Consider the following 17,527-nt stretch of genomic DNA (forward strand, 5'->3'; position numbering starts at 1 on the left):
AGTTTTAAAAACATTTTAATGGGATTTGTCTCCGTTATTAATGAATGTTTACAGGATGGAAGACAAATGGACATTTCGCTATAACTGATGAGGCATTCGTTGAAAATCATTGGTCATAGCATCACATACCCTGCCTAATAAATCTGGTGATGTGAGTAGCATACATCTCTTTTCTTGTTTATCCCTCCTTGCAGTCCCTGCTCCCTCCCTCTCTCAGCATAAATCTCTCATTCACAAATAGAGGCCAAAAGAGGCTCAGCTGATGTGATGAGATTATTTTTTTCTGATTACAAATCAACCTCAGCTTAGATAGCTAGAAAAAACACAGACGCTTTCCTCTCCTCCCCTATTTGCTCTGGCCCCTCCCCTCTCTCCTGATATCTCCACCTTCTTTTGGACCTTGGTCCCTCCCCTCTCCTCCACCCACTTCTCTCCTCCACAGCCACATCTAAGGACGTGCTTCATTCACTCCAGCTGCACAGGTTGTAAAGGAAGGAGAGAAAGAGTGAGAGAGTGAGAACCGGAGAGGTAGAGAATTTATTAGCAACTGCTGGAGAGAGGAAAGAGGACAGGAGGTAAAAAAGAGAGATTGTGTTCAGTTTATTGTTTTTCTAAGAGAAGAAGGGAGTCAGGGTGTGAAGGAGTGAGGCTGGAGAGAGTGGGGCTACCCAGCAGTGAGAGGTTCCATTCAGGGAGGTTATAGTGATCTTCTGCAGCGACCCCTCCTCTCCGCTGGGAGTCAGACCCCCAGGATCCAGAGCCATGGAGCCCCATGTGTCGACCGAGGACGAGGGGGAGCCAAAGGAGAGGAAGATCCATTTTGCTGTGCCGGCCTCTGTGCCCACCAACCTGGACCCTCGGCAAGTGGAGATGGTGAGCAGGCGGTGGACAGATTGATGTTTGACCCTGGGAAAAATCAATTTCTTAGGATTCTGAAATTTTGTTTTATCTTTAGCTCTGACTTGCTTTTGTGTTTGATTTAAATTTTAAGTGTTTCACAGCTGAATTTGTTATGGACCATGGGTCATTCAAGCAGAGGGGTAGCATTGTTTAGTGTAGCTGTGAAGTGCTGTACTATAACTGGCCAAATTTCTCCCCTTTAGAACATCTTTACTCTGTATCACCTTTTCTCTCTGCTTCATTTCATTTATGACAAGTTGCTCATGCAGGGCCAGGTTTGCGTGGTCTGTCTGCCACACATTTGAGAAATAATGATGACATTTCCCTCTTGCTATTTCCTCATGAGATTAGTGCCTTGCTGTCTCATCTGGACCTGTTTAACAATGCAGCATTGACTTGAAGAGTCATTATCTTGCGTATGAAGCTCTTTTGTAACGAAGAAGCAACAAATAGCTCTTGACATTTTGTTGCCACTGTTAATAATTACTTTTTTGTCTTTGGCTGCTTGTCACTTTCTGCATGTGACTGATCTTTGTAATCTGAGTTTTTGTTAGTACAATCCTTCAATCTTGCTTTCCCACAGAGATGTCTAATGACTGAATCAGCGTGGCCTGTATCATTCTATGAAATGTTTAAGCTCCTTTTTTGGCGGGACAACTCTGATCTTTCTTTTTTGGCTCCAATGCTGGTGGCTCTTATTTTAGAGCAGGGGAAAGTGGGCCAAAGTAGGAACCGTTTGGTGCTGAGGTAGATTGAGGCCAATGGCTGATTCCTCCTGAGAGCTCGAGGAGAGATGTGCAATATGAAGGAAAGCAGAGAGAGAACGACACAACCTAATCTCTGGGTTCACCTGCCTGGGGTCAGCTCCCTTATTAACTGTCCTTGTTTCACAGTTTCCATTAAAGAGGCTTTTGATGAACTAGACTGGCTTGCAATCATGCTCCATCATTTCCTTGACTGATTGTCATATAAGAAGAAGTTTGTTTGTTTCTGAGAAAGTGTGATAATTGCACTTTTCTTGGTACTTTTCTTTTTAGGCTTTTCTTGAATCAAGTGTAAATTTCTTGCCTGACACTACCAGCTTTTCACATAATAATGTCGCACAAGGGTTGTTTCATCTAACGTTTTCATTTTACACACTAATACTGAATTGTAGATTGAATGACTTGCTGAAATGGAAATGTTTCCCAACACTTCACTAGAATCCACATACATGTACACGTAAACACTTGCTCTCTCCACATCCGCCTCTTATTTTCTCTTTCATGCCCTGTCATCACGCTCTTATCCCTATGATCTCTTCCAAGAAACCACAGGATATCAATCTACCATATGTGAGCTGCTGCTTCATATGAAAAAAATATCTCTCACTTCCTTCTGTTTTGGGGAGGACCTTATTGCTCAACCACCTTATGGCCAAACAGTCAGTGATCAGCTATATTTAGGCTTGTTGGTTGGCTCTCATCCAGCAGCCTGGCCTTACCTTCAGATAGGTTGTGTGTGCTAAAGCAGCTGTGTCAGCTTGGTGCTTCTGTTCAGGTCACCAGTTGATTCAAACGCCTATGTCACATAGATGTTTCAAGAGCATGACAAATATAAAGCTTCAGGCTGTTTGTTTGTGATTGTGTGTGCAGGTGGATAAATGCTGATTGTTACAACAAAGCAAAAAATGGGGAGTATGGGAAACCAAAGGGCGTATAGGGGAGGATGTGTTTATGTGTGCTTAAAAGCAGATAGCATCTACCCAAGCTGATGAATGTCTCCAGGGACATGTGGGTGGGCAGGAGTAACAGTTAACAACATTCATTTAATTCCCTTCCCCTCCCACAGCAATTACTGTCGCCCACAAGTCCGTCTTTGCTAATGAGTTGCAATGACTATACCATTCTTCCAAACTTGTTACACAAACGGGAACTCCTTACTGTTCTTTCTGTTGGCATTTAAACCCCAAAACCGCTATCGCCTAAACTACCAGGGCCTTGTTACTATGGAGACAGGTTGCACAACTATGTCGCCCAAAGCTCCCCCACAGTTGGAATCTAAAAGGTCAACTTTAATGGACAGCTCTGTCTGTCTGATAGTTTGTTTACATCAGTGCGGTTACATGTTTGTATGTTCTATATGTTTTATATTCTTACCGGACATACCTGTTTGTGAATGTTTACTCTGTAAGGAATGTATAAGGAATCTACTTTGTCCACAAGTTCTACCATAAAAACCCTTGAGACATGTGTTGCTTATACCTTCTTCACTACATTAAAGGCAAATGGGATTGTGTTTGTTTTGTTCAAAGCATTGAAAATGACCTTTTAAAAATTAAAAACTCTCTCAATTACAATGTCCAGGTTACTCAGGATGATCCACTGACCTCACTGTGAACACATTTCTACCAACCTCTGAAAACAGTCCTCAATAGGTTCTATTCATTGTCCAAAACAACCTAAAACGTCACTAAAATAAAATGTTATCACAAGTGAAGTTTTCTCACTTCACTGCCAGATGTTTTCCACTCGTTCAAAGAAAATGTAAGTTGTATAAGCCATTTTAATTTAACGTCTACTATTAAGCCCTCAAATGCCTTGATCAGAATTTTTCATAAACACATTTGTCATCATATTTCCTTTCTTGTTTTCCAATGCCATCCCTGGCATATCTGAGTATATCTGAAGTTATGTTATGCTCTCCTATCTTCTTGTAATCCTCCTAGAATAAATTATTTTTTAAGATTATCACTTTTTAGTAATCTTTGAGAGGTCATGAGCAAAGTTGTGGTTGTCCGCAACAACACGGAGAAAGCACATGGCTGTGTTTACCATCCCTACCCCCACTCCACACACGCACACACACCAATCCTGCATGCTTTGCAAGTGATGTAGGGTAATGTGCGCCATGGAAAGAGATTAGGGTCAGACACTGCATCCCTGATTCCCTCCAAGTCTGCCTCCCGGTGGACTCAACAAGCAGACATCTCTTTACGTTTCTCCTCTCTCAACCCAGCCTGATCTGGTCAGCTCGTGTTGATCTTTTGAATTGACAGCAAACTCAGAAAATCAAAGGGAATATCAAAGGGTAGGAAAGGGCATCGGTCCAAACCCTTCCAATGGAAAACACTTCCACATTAATCTATATTAAACCTAAAGGGGTTATGGGGGGCGTGATTTAGGTTCCCCTGCCACGCCCACTCTCCCCACCCCTCTTTAACCCTACCCAGTCCAGTCTCTGGGTTAAACATCAAACAGTGACCTTTGATGCAGCATGTTTTTGTAGGTAAACATTAGCAGTCTGGGGGACTGTCAACATGCACTACCAGAAAGAAAATCCTGCTGAATAGCACAAAGCATGCTGGGACTGGGCAGGACAGTGCAGTGATTTTCCCCTTGCATGTGGACTGTCAGTAATGTCGCTGTGGTGGTGTGACTCTGTTTGCCCAATCACATGATCGGCCGAATACATGAAAATTATTCTTATAGTGGTTTAAAAGTTGCCTACTCAAAACAGTTAGTTGATGTTTGTAGTGGCTAACTAATTGGGAAAGAAATAATTTAAATAAGATGAATTGCCTTGCTGGAAACCACAGATTGTAATTACAGTTTGGACACAATCAATGGACCTCTGTCTTCTGTAGGCTGCGTATGTGCTTGTTCCTCCCAGTTTTTGACAGTCTGGGCATTTTGTCATTAATTAATGTCTTGGAAAATAGAACATAAATACTTTCATGTTCTGAATCTGTCTAAAGCAGTTAAGCACAAAGTGTCCATTCATGTTCCTATTTCACTTTGTTTTAGCAGTCTATGTGCACAAAAGCCTGTTTACACCATTCAATTATTTATATTCTATTCTCAAAAATCATGTTGATCTAATGATTACATTAACTGAACAATCCGCGCCATAATGCCTGCTGCACAGGCAGCGGGCACTGTCCAGAACCTTATGGAGGCCTGCAATGCTGCAACAAGGCCTTCTTAGCCTTTCACCTCATGGTCAACAAATCCTCTGTTGTCCGTTGGTGTTGTTATTCCACTTAGTCACTTATTTGTCGCTTCAGGGATCCTCGTTAAGCAAACCAAGTCAGGCTGTAGTCAAGACATGAAGACATAAAGCCCACTAATGTGCATTAATTTATCTGCACATCCAAATTTGTACTATTTATGATGATGCAGAGAAGTCATAGTGCACCTGAAACAACTTTTAACCCTGGCTATATAGCAACAACAGCAGTGATGATATCTGGATGAGGATTAGAAAGGCAAAAGTGGCACAGCAGGGGGAGAATGGGGGTGGGGGATAGGGGCTTACCGGATCAGGCGCTGACTTGTCACCAAATGTTGTGTCAGATATCAGTAGCCTATGTTCTATGCAACTGGAATCTGGACCCTGAACTGCACCTTTGAGCTGCCTTCCTCCCTCCTGATTTTACTTTCGGTGTCAGGAGCTGGAGTCCCTTTCTCTCACCAAAGAGCCACAGGATGGTCAGACTGATGTAGGCATGGGGAGCACTGAGGCGTGACTCAAAACAAATGGGATTGGTCTTGATCTCTGTTTCATCAACACAGAGAAGACATGGCATTATGTTATTGCTGCTGTGCCTGTTGTAATCTCTGATTTTCGTCACAGCGGTTGAGACATTTGTTTTTCATGTTTATCTGCCCACAACTTAATGGGCTTACATAGGCACAGCAGGTCACCTTCAGTGTGTTAAGGGGGAATGTCCCAAAGCAGAAACAAGGTTATGCACAATATTACAGTAACACATGGTTTGTCGTACTTAAACAAAAAACTTTTCACGCAATTAGATTTTACGCAATCAGATGATAAATGAAGGTGTTTTCAGATTTCAACTTAATGCTTACAAAACCTGATTTTAATCGTAAGTGATGTATCACCTGTGGGTACATATGACGTTGCAAATGAGTAACTATAGCTTTCCTTTGTTTGTACCTGCCTGTTGACCTCTGGAACTGGTCTTTGTCAGTTGCACAATGTGACTCACTAAATTTGAGTGCATGAACAAAAAAAAGCAGATTTATGGTGTTTGCAAGCTGTTCGAGGTCCATCGTCTCTGTGAAAGCTTTCATTTGCATCCCCCCTGTTGTCGCCTCACCCTATGTGTTGCTCCAGTGTGCACTGTGACCTGGCAGGTGGCTTCCTGTCACTCATTAGACATAGGCACATACTCTCCTGTGTTGAGATGGTAAACCTTTCTTACAACAGAACAACAGGCCAAACCAGCAGCTAATTACACACATGTTGGGGGAGTACAGCGAGACAGAGGAGAAGGAGAGAGAGGGGGGTGGTTGTCTGAGTGTTATATCATTCTGCCAGTGGGTGCAGCATAATTCTATTTCCTATTTTTGGGGTCATTGGAGAGCCCCTCCAGATGCTATCTCCAGCCCATCTGTTTATTCAGTTAGCCAGTGGTGGGGCAAAAGTTCACCGCAAGAGTGTTATGTGAATGTTGAGAAGCAACATGCAGCAGCCTCACTGACTTATGGGAATTCAATGATGCTGTTCATTTGAATAGGAATGAGCACATGTGCATATCTGACAGACCTCGGAACTCACTGAGCTGTAGTTCGGGTTGAAGTTTGCGTAGCCACGTCCTTGACCCTCTTTAAAACATTTGGAAACTCGACAAGTGCGTGGTACTTATTGAAGCCTTGTTGAAGCTGCCTGGCAGCACTGTCTGTTAGTGATGACTGAGTATAGCCTGAATGTGTCTGACAGAGCTGTTTGTCACATGATATATATGATCACTGGCCTTTGGTTGTGTTTGTCATGCTTATGGAAACATTTTGTCTGCCAGCTTTATCAGGAAGAGGCAGAGTGGGCTGGTATTTAGGTTCAATCATGACAATAGCCAACAGTCTGTCCAATTATTTGAGCAAAATACAAAACCTAAAGAATCTAATTCCTAAAATGTCAGTGTGGATATGCTCACAAACAAAACTGCAGGCAGAAATGATGATGTCAAATTAACCACGCTGATATTTTGCATCTTGGAGCTCACAGTTTCATGTGTTATCTTTTAGCCTCCCTCCAAAGAAATCTAAAAAGACACAGCACGCTGCTAATCACACTAACCAGATAAGATACAATCAACAACACCTTTATCTTTGTATTTATGTAATTTGTTAAACCTGTTTTTCAACACCAATTGTGCTCTTGCACTATTTGCAAAAATTGATTAATGTTTTACATGTTTGGAATGGTTAAACTTGCAAGGTTGATACAATTTTGTTCCACCATTTGTGATTGAACTTACAAAACATTTCCAACAAACATATCCCTAAAACATGTGTTTTATTTTTCAAAAAACGTATCAGCATTAGAAATGTAACAAAAGAAGAAAAACACTCAGCTCATACTGAGAGGGATCATTTTTCACTTTATTGTGTTATTGAACTCATTGCGAGATTGCACTTACACCACATGGGGTTCTGCCACTTCATTTCAAAAGGCTCACTGAGGGAGAGGTGGGGGGGGCATGGCCCAGGGAAAATGGCAACATCATGGCTTTGTTTAATTGAGTTGCTCTTCAGAGTTCAACCGGCTAAAGATCACGACAGCAGAGACAGGGAATAAAACTGCAGCAGAGTAGATGGACAGAGATGGTCTCAAGAGGAGAGACAGGGAACTTTGTATTCAGTAGACGTATCTGAGGTTGTAAGGAAGAGACGGTAATGACAGATAAACTGGAGGTGACCGAAATTGTAAGGGTGAATGATTTATGTGCTGCCCCATGGAGTTATTTTTCTACAATAGAAATAAAAAGAAAAGAAGAATCACAAACCAAAGATTTAATCCACCTTCACTGGGAAGAACAGCAGAGTTACTCCACTCAGAAACTCTTTTCAAAGGGGGAACAGACTTCACACACAAGACCTACATTTCTTTGCACAAATTTACTCCATATACCTCCCATTAGTTTCTGGTTGAACAATATGAGTATGTTCCCATTGGTGTACTGTATGCACATACACAAGTGCTTATTTCTGAGTGATGTAGTGGCATGCGCCTGCGGGCAGAAAACAGAAAATCAATCTTGTACAAATCCATATCTATCCATCCAGAGCTGGGTTACAGCTGGGCCAAGAGGGAGTGAGTTAGAAAAGCTGCATATGAATCTGAGTGATGCCCCCGCACACTGCTTAATAGGATGGCCCGGTGTAATGCAGTGCTATTGGACACAAGAGATTTAAGCTGACAGGGAAGGAGATCTGAGATGTCTTTCTCTCTGTGTTGTCTTTGCGTTGAGACCAGATCTGCACAGCTGACTCCCCTGGAGATGCTCAACTGTTAGCGCTGGTGCGGGGGCCCCAGGGACCCCTCCGATCTAGTTTATGCTGTCCTACTGCTGCAGCTTTTTATAGGCCTAGCCACGAGAGCACCGGCTAAGAGGACGGCCTCTGAAGAGCAGACCTATATCAGCTGATCTGCACCCAGGCTGCTACGCAGGACTGTGCTGAGGCAACACACACCTACCATGTGCAGAGTCAATATTTACCAATGATTCATGTACACCACACAGCACAGAATAAGGTATTGGAGTCTTATATTAGAGTCATTCTTGGCTACTTAGCGTCCTTGCCCCTAATTACACTTGACAGACTTATAAAAATACAACTCTAAGATAATACAAATCAATGAAAGTAGGAATATAAAACCATGATTGTTTGATTAAAACTTAATAAGAGGGGATTACATAAAAAACATACATGATGTTGTTCAACAAAGTTAATTTAGCCTAACAATCGGCGATACAATGAATCTAGGCTTCTCTCTTCCTCCTCTATCTGTCACACAATGCAGAGTCAGCACATTATTCAAATTCATTCATCAGATTTAGATAAACTGAAACATCTCATTTGCTGCAATCCATTAGCCAATGTTTTTATTGAGACCAAAGTTCTGTGTGAAAGCTAGAGAGACGCTGCTTCCTCTCAGAGAAGCCTGCAGACGTACACCTGTGGAGCTGCTGAAAGGCCACTGCAGCAACCTGCATAGAGCCCCTGCGTGCAAGTCCACAGCATCTCAACTGATCTAGGTACAAAAGCAATGGCTGCCAGCACAGGAGAGGGTTTGGGAGATTGGAGGCAGGGGGTTTAGGGAAGTAGAGGAGGGATGAGGGATAAAGCGTAGCGGGAGTAATCTCACACACTGTGCCCCAGTGTGTGTGAGGGAGTAACACACATATTATGTAACTCTGGGAGAATGGGGTTGGTTTTAAGGCTGGAAAATTACTAAATTCACTATGCGTATTTATGTCATCTGGCATTGCCAATGTCATACAGTAGCACGTCGCCGCCACCACCAACACTGTCACCATCACGTTGTGTGTGTGTGTAATGTGCATAAAAGAAAGATACATCTGTGTTTGCTTGCTACAAAAGCATTTATGTATGTTGATTGGTTTTATTGTCTTTTCATTTACTTTACAACCTGTTTTATAATTTACCTGGGAGGTGGACTCTTTTTCCTGGTTTACGAGGTCAGGTCTTGGCATTTCACAAGACCACCATGATGATTACATGATGACACTAGGAGGAGAGTCATCTACACACACACACACACACACACACACACACACACACACACACACGCAAACACACACACACACACTACATGTGTGCTCACAGGTAAATAGATCATCAGATTTACAGATTATGCTTCTCAGTGACCTCAATTATCCCACACAATCATTTTACCTTCCATCTATCTCACCGTCTCTATTTTTATCTCCACCTGAATAAATTAACTGGACTCTGTAGTTTTGAATCTTTTCATTCAGCAACTGTCTCTTTCAATGACATCTTATTATATGTCATTGTCAGGGGTGATGAAATGGACTTCAGACAGTATGAAAAATGGGAATTTTTGCTTTTGTTTCATAGTTTTCACTACAGAGACAGCAAACAATGGTAGATAAAGATCCAAGGCCTTGGACATTACATACATCACTCTGGAAACATGTAATGTGGAGCTGATACATGTTATTCTGCACATATTAGCCCTGTGGATATATCCAGGGCTTTATTTTCCATTAATGTAACACAACCATACCTTAAGAAACAGAAGTAGGACTTAAAGAAGTGGTGTGACAGCTATTTTGTACTTATTAGACTGAACTAGAAATTTGTGGTAAAGTAAAATGTTTTGCTATGATGTGAAATTCTTTATGAACTAAAGTTAATTAGGACTACAGCTAACAAAGTTAATTAGGACTACAGCTAACAATCATAATCATAATTTCATTATTGATTAATCTGCTGATTATTGTCCAGAGTAATCGATTAAACAGTATTTGATATGTCTGAAAATAGTAAAAAAATGTCCATCCCAGTTTCTCATAGTCAAAGATGACCTCATCAGATGTCTTGTTTGTTCTGACCATTCCAAAACTGAAAGACATTCAATTTACAATAGTATAAAGAATATAAAACAGGGAAAAAGCAGTGAATATTGACAATTAAGTAGCTATAACTTGGAATTTTGGGGCAGTTTTGCTTGAAAACATTCACCATTTAAATTATTGTAGACCTGTAAGAATCTGTTGGCATGGATACCTTAACCAGCAGAACCATTAGGTTGTCCCTTAAACCTTCCTCGCCATAACCTGCATGGGGGGACATTAGAGGACCAATCCAGTGGTTTTCCCAGTTTATTGGCTTTAATGCCACAGGACTCGGGCATAGGCTTGGTCATGGCAACATCTGGTGTGTGCTCTCTGTTGTGGGTCTCTGTGTGAGACACCTCAGGCTGCCCTGCAAGGCTGGTAGCAGGTGTCAGGCAGGCAGAGGCAGCAGGGTTCACAGCATCATGGAGCCCCAGGCCGCCACACCTTGCCAGGGGGAGATGTGTGGGAGCCCTGTGGATGTTCCCTGCCAGTAAAGAGAGAAAGAGAGAGATCGAAAGGACAGCCAAGTCAAAAGTAACTTAATTTCAGTTATGATGCATTCTGGCGATAGAGAGCAGAGGGGGAGAGTGGGGGAAATGTCACTGTCAAGGAATGAAGGATGGACATGGAAGTAAATAGGATAGAGGAAGCAGAGATCAAGTGAGATGGAAATGAGAAGTGAATGAGAGAAAGATGGATAGTGTGAGAGATCCAGGGGAGACACGACAGCTGGAAGTTGCCTGACGAGATTAATGTCGGGTGTCATAAATAAGGGTAAAATCCTCATTTGATTACTCTTTTTACCCCGCGGCCCAGCAAGCATCTGCTTTGGCATCGTGTGCCTCACAGTGATGACGCACACCTCGCTTAACAAGACGTATGGGATACGACCACAAACACATCTCACAGTATAGAGCAGTTTAACACTAAATAGAGCCAGACTACTTAACTCTTACTGCGATGTTATGTAGTGCCGTAAACAGTGAGGGTTCATGCCATGGCCAAGGTTGGCTTGCTCCACAAAGGACACTTTTCAATACCTCGTTTGTCTGACCTGCCAAGTCCACTTAGCTCACTTAGTTGCACTGCTTTCACTCTCGGCACACAGTATTTTATCCAAAAGTTAGTTTTATAGATGTCAGCTAAAGTCAAAGTATTGAGCTCTAGATGTAAATCTTTCTTTATTATTTCATTATTGTTATCAAAGTGATGTGCCACCCCAAACGTTTTGAGTATCAAACAGTTACTTCCTGTTTGCTCTAAAGGTGGCTTGTAAAAAGTTTGCAGTTTGATCCTTCCAGCAGAACAGAGGCTGTTTTTAAACTTGAATTTGTCTTTTAACACAAAAATAGCAAAATATCCAGAGAAACTTCTCAAACCACTCCGTCTCAACTGCAAACCTGTAAAGGATGGCAACATACAATTATTTTTCGTCACTGATTAATATGTACACTATTTTTCTGATTAATCGATTTATCATTTAGTCATAAAATAATCATAAAATGCCAGATCAGAATTCCCAAAACAAGTTCCAAGGGGCCAAAACCAAAAGATTAAGATTACAATTCACAATTATTATTATTCACAATATATATATCAGAGAAAATCAGCATTTTGCCATTGATTAATGAAAAGGTGAATGAATGAAAAAACTGAAAGGATTAATCAATTATCAAAATAGTTGTTGATTAATTGTCCATATTCTTATATTTTTTTCCAAAATACAGCTAAATACAAGACTTGTATCCTAGTCCTCATACACAACCCTGTTTAAATGAGCTCTAACCTTTTTAAACCTTGTTCAACTCTACAGGGGGTTAAGGTTTGATACTCAAATGATTTTTGGTGTAGTTTGCCTTTAAAAGGACTAAACTGAGTATCAGTTTCAAACATGTTGTTGTTGAAATGCCAAACTGTAAAAGTGCAGTCGCACAGGCAGGGCACCATGTTAGCAAGCTGGAGGGGCATAGCCTGGCGTTTGTTCCCATAGGGACAGAGAGTTCACTGTATACAGTGACTTCTACGAGAGGTGAAGTGCAGACCTGCAGTCCGTCTGGCTGTCTGCTCTCAGACCGACAGCGACCTGGCTTGAGCCTCCAGGAAACAGTGTGTGTCGCCGTCAGAGAGGGAGACTGGACAGCGTAGGGGAGTGTCTGGGCTGACTGCTGAGGCTTATTAAGTCTAAATTCCACTTTTCTATGGTCCCTCTGTCTGTGAAGGTGTATACAGTATGACCATGCATGGTGCACTCAGGTGATCAAACACGCTTGTGTGTTGTGTGAAGAGGTCATTCAGTTCAATTAAATCCTGTATCAAAAGCTTTATCACTCTATAAATAATGGATCATTTTAAACTTGAGCAACATGACTATAGCTTCTGTTCTGCACAACATGCCTTTCACTGTATCTGTCTATGAAATCAGTAAGTTACATAATGAATCTTCCTCTGCTCTACTGACCATGGCATGTGCTCTGACCTGACCACTGGTTGACCAGTCAGCCAATTGGGCAACAGCACTGATGAAGGCAGCAAGGCCCCAGCATGCCCTTTACCAGCATCAACTGCCAGTAGCTTCCATTTGATTGATAAGGCTTCGTGCTGAGCATTATTAATAATACAGTGTCTGACAGTTTAATTATTCATTTATTTATGTCTGCCCTTTATGTTTGTTTGCTTGTGTGTTTGTTTATAGATCCGGCGCAGGAGGCCAACACCTGCCACACTGTTTAGAGTAGCCGACCAGTCATCTCCTGAGGATGATCAGTCCACCCATCAGGTAAAGGTGAATTCAAAACCTTTGCTATAATAAGTATCTGTGCATTCTCATCTGTCCTCTTCACTCAATCCCATGGACTAAAAGAATCAACCACCCTCCTTTTGGAGTTAGCCATTTTATTGTAAAACATCATAATGCTTTGTTTTTCTATTATCTGCTGTCTGCCTCAAAAATATCAGCTCCCAACTGGTATTTACTTTGTAATGTTATAACTTATTTAAAGGTCCCATGGCATGAAAATTTCACTTTATGAGGTTTTTTAACATTAATATGAGTTCCTCCAGCCTGCCTATGGTCCCCCAGTGGCTAGAAATGGTGATAGGTGTAAACCGAGCCCTGGGTATCCTGCTCTGCCTTTGAGAAAATGAAAGCTCAGATGAGCCGTTTTGGAATCTGCTTGTTATGAGGTCATAACAAGCAAGGTTACCTCCCCTTTCTCTGCTTTGCCCACCCAGAGAATTTGGCCCACCCATGAGAGAGAGACATCATGGCTTTCAAACAAGAAAAGTGGCAGTTTGCCAAGGCCACACCCCCACCCTCCACCTTGCCACTCCCACTCTCCTCCTCAATAGCTTCAGACACAGAAATGGCACATACTAAGAAAAGCTCATTGTAGGACTGGCTCTAGTGGCTGTAGTTCTGCACCAAAGCTGAATTTCGGGAAAGAGACTTCAGATACAGTATTAGGGGACCACTAAGGTCTATATAAAAGCATCCAAAGAGCACCATGTCATGGGACCTTTAACCCCGCTATCCTTCAAAGTGTCCATCATCACAAACTCATGTGTGTGGTCAACCATTTTCAAACCCAAAAAATCATTTATTTAAAAGAAGGTTCGATCTTGAACTTAGAAATATGTTTGAAAAACAATTATCCCCTGAGGAAGACCACAAGATGTGACTGAAAGATTCCAAAAAAAACAAGTGAACCCTGTGATAAGAATTTTTTGTTGAATTTTAAACTCTAGTAAAGAAAGTGTCGAAGAATTAAATATGCCATGCAGTACTTTGGGGAAGTGTTAACTCCGATGGATGGAGGAAATAAGTATCCTGGCAAATACTGACGCTTCTCGGTAGCCAAATCTGTCCTGCAAATATTGCATTGCATGGCTGACGAACACAACACATGTAGTGCCATAGAAATAAAGGTAGTGTAAGAAAGAAAGGACTTTTTAATATGATGTAAAGGTGCAGCCATGAAAAACATGGCATTTGGGGTTTGAAGATGTCTGTCGGCATCATCAACTGTGCCACTGTGAATGAAATGTGCTATATAATTAATTTGCCATACCTTGCCTTCTTCTGTGAAGTTTTTGAACAAAGACATATATATGAATTCTTAGAAATAAACTTCAAGCCCCCCTGTACTAGAATTTTTTTATTGTTTTGCGCATTGTTTCTTCACTTGGATGATTGACCTTTACTTTGCAGAATGATGTACGGTATATACTGTATGTGCAGAGTTTGACACTAGAAGGATTTCTTTTCTTTTTTCTCTGTGCTCACCTTGTGAAATAACAGTTAGTTTGGAGCCAATCATGGTCCAGTATGCAACAAATTAAGTGTGACGTGAAAACTTGAAGTCTCCAGTCAGTACACATAATGAAATAGAAGATATCTTGTGTCCAGAAATTAACAATATTAGCATATTCATAGATTCTGGATTTTTGGAGTGAACTAAAAAGAAAAAACAGTATCAGGAGTCTTAAATCATGTCTGGGCGGGATTTTTAAAGAGAAAGTTATGTGGAAAATGTGGGGTAATGTTTCTCTCTCTTTGTTCGCAGTGGGTCGTAGGAGAAAATGGAGTGCTGAAACCAAAACGTGTCAATCCAAACGTGTATCAGCCTCCATCACTCAGAGGTAGGTGTGAGCAGTAATGGTACTACAGGTGGTGGTTGTGTGTTGTGATTTATCCTTGTGTTTAAGTCCTTTTTTGTTTTACCGTGCTTCGCTGCAGTCAATTTCCTTCTTGCTTTCCATGCTTCATAATAGCAGAAAAAGGGGAAAAAATGCATTAAGAGCCTTTATTTCTTTTCTTTCTACGTATATGTGATGCGCATAGGCATTTTTCTGCTCTTACTGTACAATCTACAACAGGATCTGTATATGTGTGTGTGACAGATAGAGATAAAGGGAGAAAGAGAGAGATTAGAGTGTGACAGCTGTGAGACACTGAGTGTGAGTCTAGGAAAGTCTGGATCATCCAGGATTACAGTCAGTTGTGTATACAGCTGTGACACACATACACAGACATGAACACACGCATGTAGGCAGGATAGAAATACATGCATGAACACAAACATGTATTTTCTTTTGTGCATTCATGCATGTGGCTTCCTGCTTGTTGCATGTGGTCCTTAAATCAGCACAAATCTACTTAACAGAGCTTGTCAGCAGAGCTTCATTTAATGGGAATTTCTGTGTGTGTGTTGCATGTCGAGTGATGATATAATGAGCCAGGAAGCCTCATTACTGCATCAGAAATATGTCCTTCATCAGCTTCTACGCAGAGAGTGGAAGAGAGAGCCACCTCAGAATAACTTTTAATTATGTAACCTACCATAAAATAGAATAAGTGACCTCACTGTGTATCTGAGGGTGTGAAAAAGACAGAGAGAGAAGTCAAGGTGACCCAAAAGAAGTAAGAGAAGGGTCTGAGTCAGCACTGCTAGGCGAAAGCGCTGAGGTGGGCAGGCAGTCGAGGAAAGAAGAGGGTACAAAAAACAGATGGGAGAACAGGGTGAGAGTAGAAATAGAAAACAACAACAGAGGCTCAAAATATCAGTGTGGGATACTGTTTTGCAGTTGCCTGCCTGTCTGTCTGTCAGTGCATTTGTTTAATTGGCTTCCTGCCTGCCTGGCATGTATTCAAAAACCCCTGTGAGGCTTGATAAAAACTGACAGTGTTGAAGCGTGGTAAAACCAAAACAACATATCCCTCTATTCCTGTGTCCATGTGTGTGTGTGGCCGTCTCCCTGTGTGTGTGTGTGTGTGTGTGTGTGTGTGTGTGTGTGTGTGTGTGTGTGTGTGTGTGTGTGTGTGTGTGTGTGTGTGCTGTGTTTACCTGTGTGTAGCTGTGCAGAAGATGGCCGAAGCCCATATGCAGAACCTAGGTATCTACCCCTCTTTAGAAGACCCTTGTGAAGGGGGGGAGGAAGAGGACCACTGGCAGGGAACAGAGGGAGAGGACACATCTCCCACCAAAGGTGCTGGTGAGAGGGAGGCTCTATGTCAACTGGCTGGGAACACAACAGCAGCAACACTGCACACAGAGGCAGCAAGGACAATATTGTTGTTGTTGTTGTTGTTGTATTACAGATAAATGATACTTGAACACTGCTTTAAACAGAACCGCTGACATTGTGCCTTGATTAGGCCTGGTTTGGGTGTTTAGTTTTGTGGTGTGTAATTTTAGATATACAGTACATGTCAGATCAGATAAATGGTGCGATTGAAACATTTCCAGCACAGCTGCAAGGAGAAAAAGAAAACTTTAAATAGATTTTTATCTACTCAACTCAGATTTGCTATACCGATTTACTCATTCCAAAGTTATTGGAGTAGTAAAAACAAACACAAAATCTTGAAAATCAGGGAAATTGGTATACTGAAAATGGAAATGACAATCGTATATCAGAAGTCATGCAGTGGGCATCACAGGCTGGTGATCAATGCAGTGTAAGATTATCTAAAGGTGTATTTTTCCTTCAGGTTTGTGTGAATGGTTTGCCCTTTTCCTTTTATATTTATCCTGATTGTGTCTGCAAACACTTTGAGATTTCAGGACAAATTTGTCTCTAATCGTTGATAATCCTCCTCAAACACTGATTCTTTGTTACAGTATGTGAGACAGCAACACATTTCAAAGTTCTGCATGATCAAGGTAGTATTTAGGTTGACTGCAAGATTGAGTGTAAAACAAAAGTAAAGTAGGCAGATGTAAAAGGGCAAGAAACTTTTTTACAACTTTTAACCTGCTCTGAAATCATGAAAACCCTATTTTTAAAATAGTAGTAGTAGTAGTAGTAGTAGTAGTAGTAAAGTAGTTTTCAGGGTAACATAAGCGCCTCTGTGGGCCGTCCAGCAGCACAGATGAAGCTCATATTGGCTTTCTGTCTCTTGCCCCAAATCTGTCAGAGGGCACACTGCAGCTGACTAAAGGCCTGGACACAACACCTATACCAGTCAGAGACATCAGACAGGATTAACAAGCACACAGAGCAGGCTGTCTGTGCTGATCCTGCTCTGTATTCTACTCCGTTTCATTCTATTATTTTATATTTAGAGTATAAAACCTTTTGACTGAGTTTGAGTTATGTGAAGCAACAAAATATCTGTGGAAGTTTGATACCCAGCATTACTAAAAATTAGTACACACATCTCAAGTTGAAGTGAACTTTCTTTTGCATATACGCTCACAAATTGTTGGTTTTCAATCTCCAATATATCACATG

The 17,527-nt window shown here is 41.5% G+C and overlaps 1 protein-coding gene across 5 annotated transcripts in view; it reads left to right on the plus strand.

Moving 5' to 3' along the window:
* The first annotated feature begins 426 nt into the window (after positions 1 to 426).
* Positions 427 to 17,527, plus strand: part of ppp1r1b (protein phosphatase 1, regulatory (inhibitor) subunit 1B) — an 18,841-nt gene continuing 1,740 nt past the window's right edge. The window contains exons 1-4 of one of the 5 annotated variants that reach the window (XM_039824172.1): positions 427 to 873; positions 12,987 to 13,076; positions 14,857 to 14,932; positions 16,148 to 16,285. In XM_039824172.1, the coding sequence (XP_039680106.1) occupies positions 763 to 873; positions 12,987 to 13,076; positions 14,857 to 14,932; positions 16,148 to 16,285 (415 nt within the window). In that variant the 5' untranslated portion in view covers positions 427 to 762. The remainder of the gene's footprint in view (positions 874 to 12,986; positions 13,077 to 14,856; positions 14,933 to 16,147; positions 16,286 to 17,527) is intronic. The other 4 variants (XM_039824173.1, XM_039824174.1, XM_039824175.1 and 1 more) reach the window with 4 other exon arrangements.

This window comes from Perca fluviatilis, chromosome 15 (genome assembly GCF_010015445.1).
Source record: "Perca fluviatilis chromosome 15, GENO_Pfluv_1.0, whole genome shotgun sequence".
Classification (NCBI taxonomy): domain Eukaryota; kingdom Metazoa; phylum Chordata; class Actinopteri; order Perciformes; family Percidae; genus Perca; species Perca fluviatilis.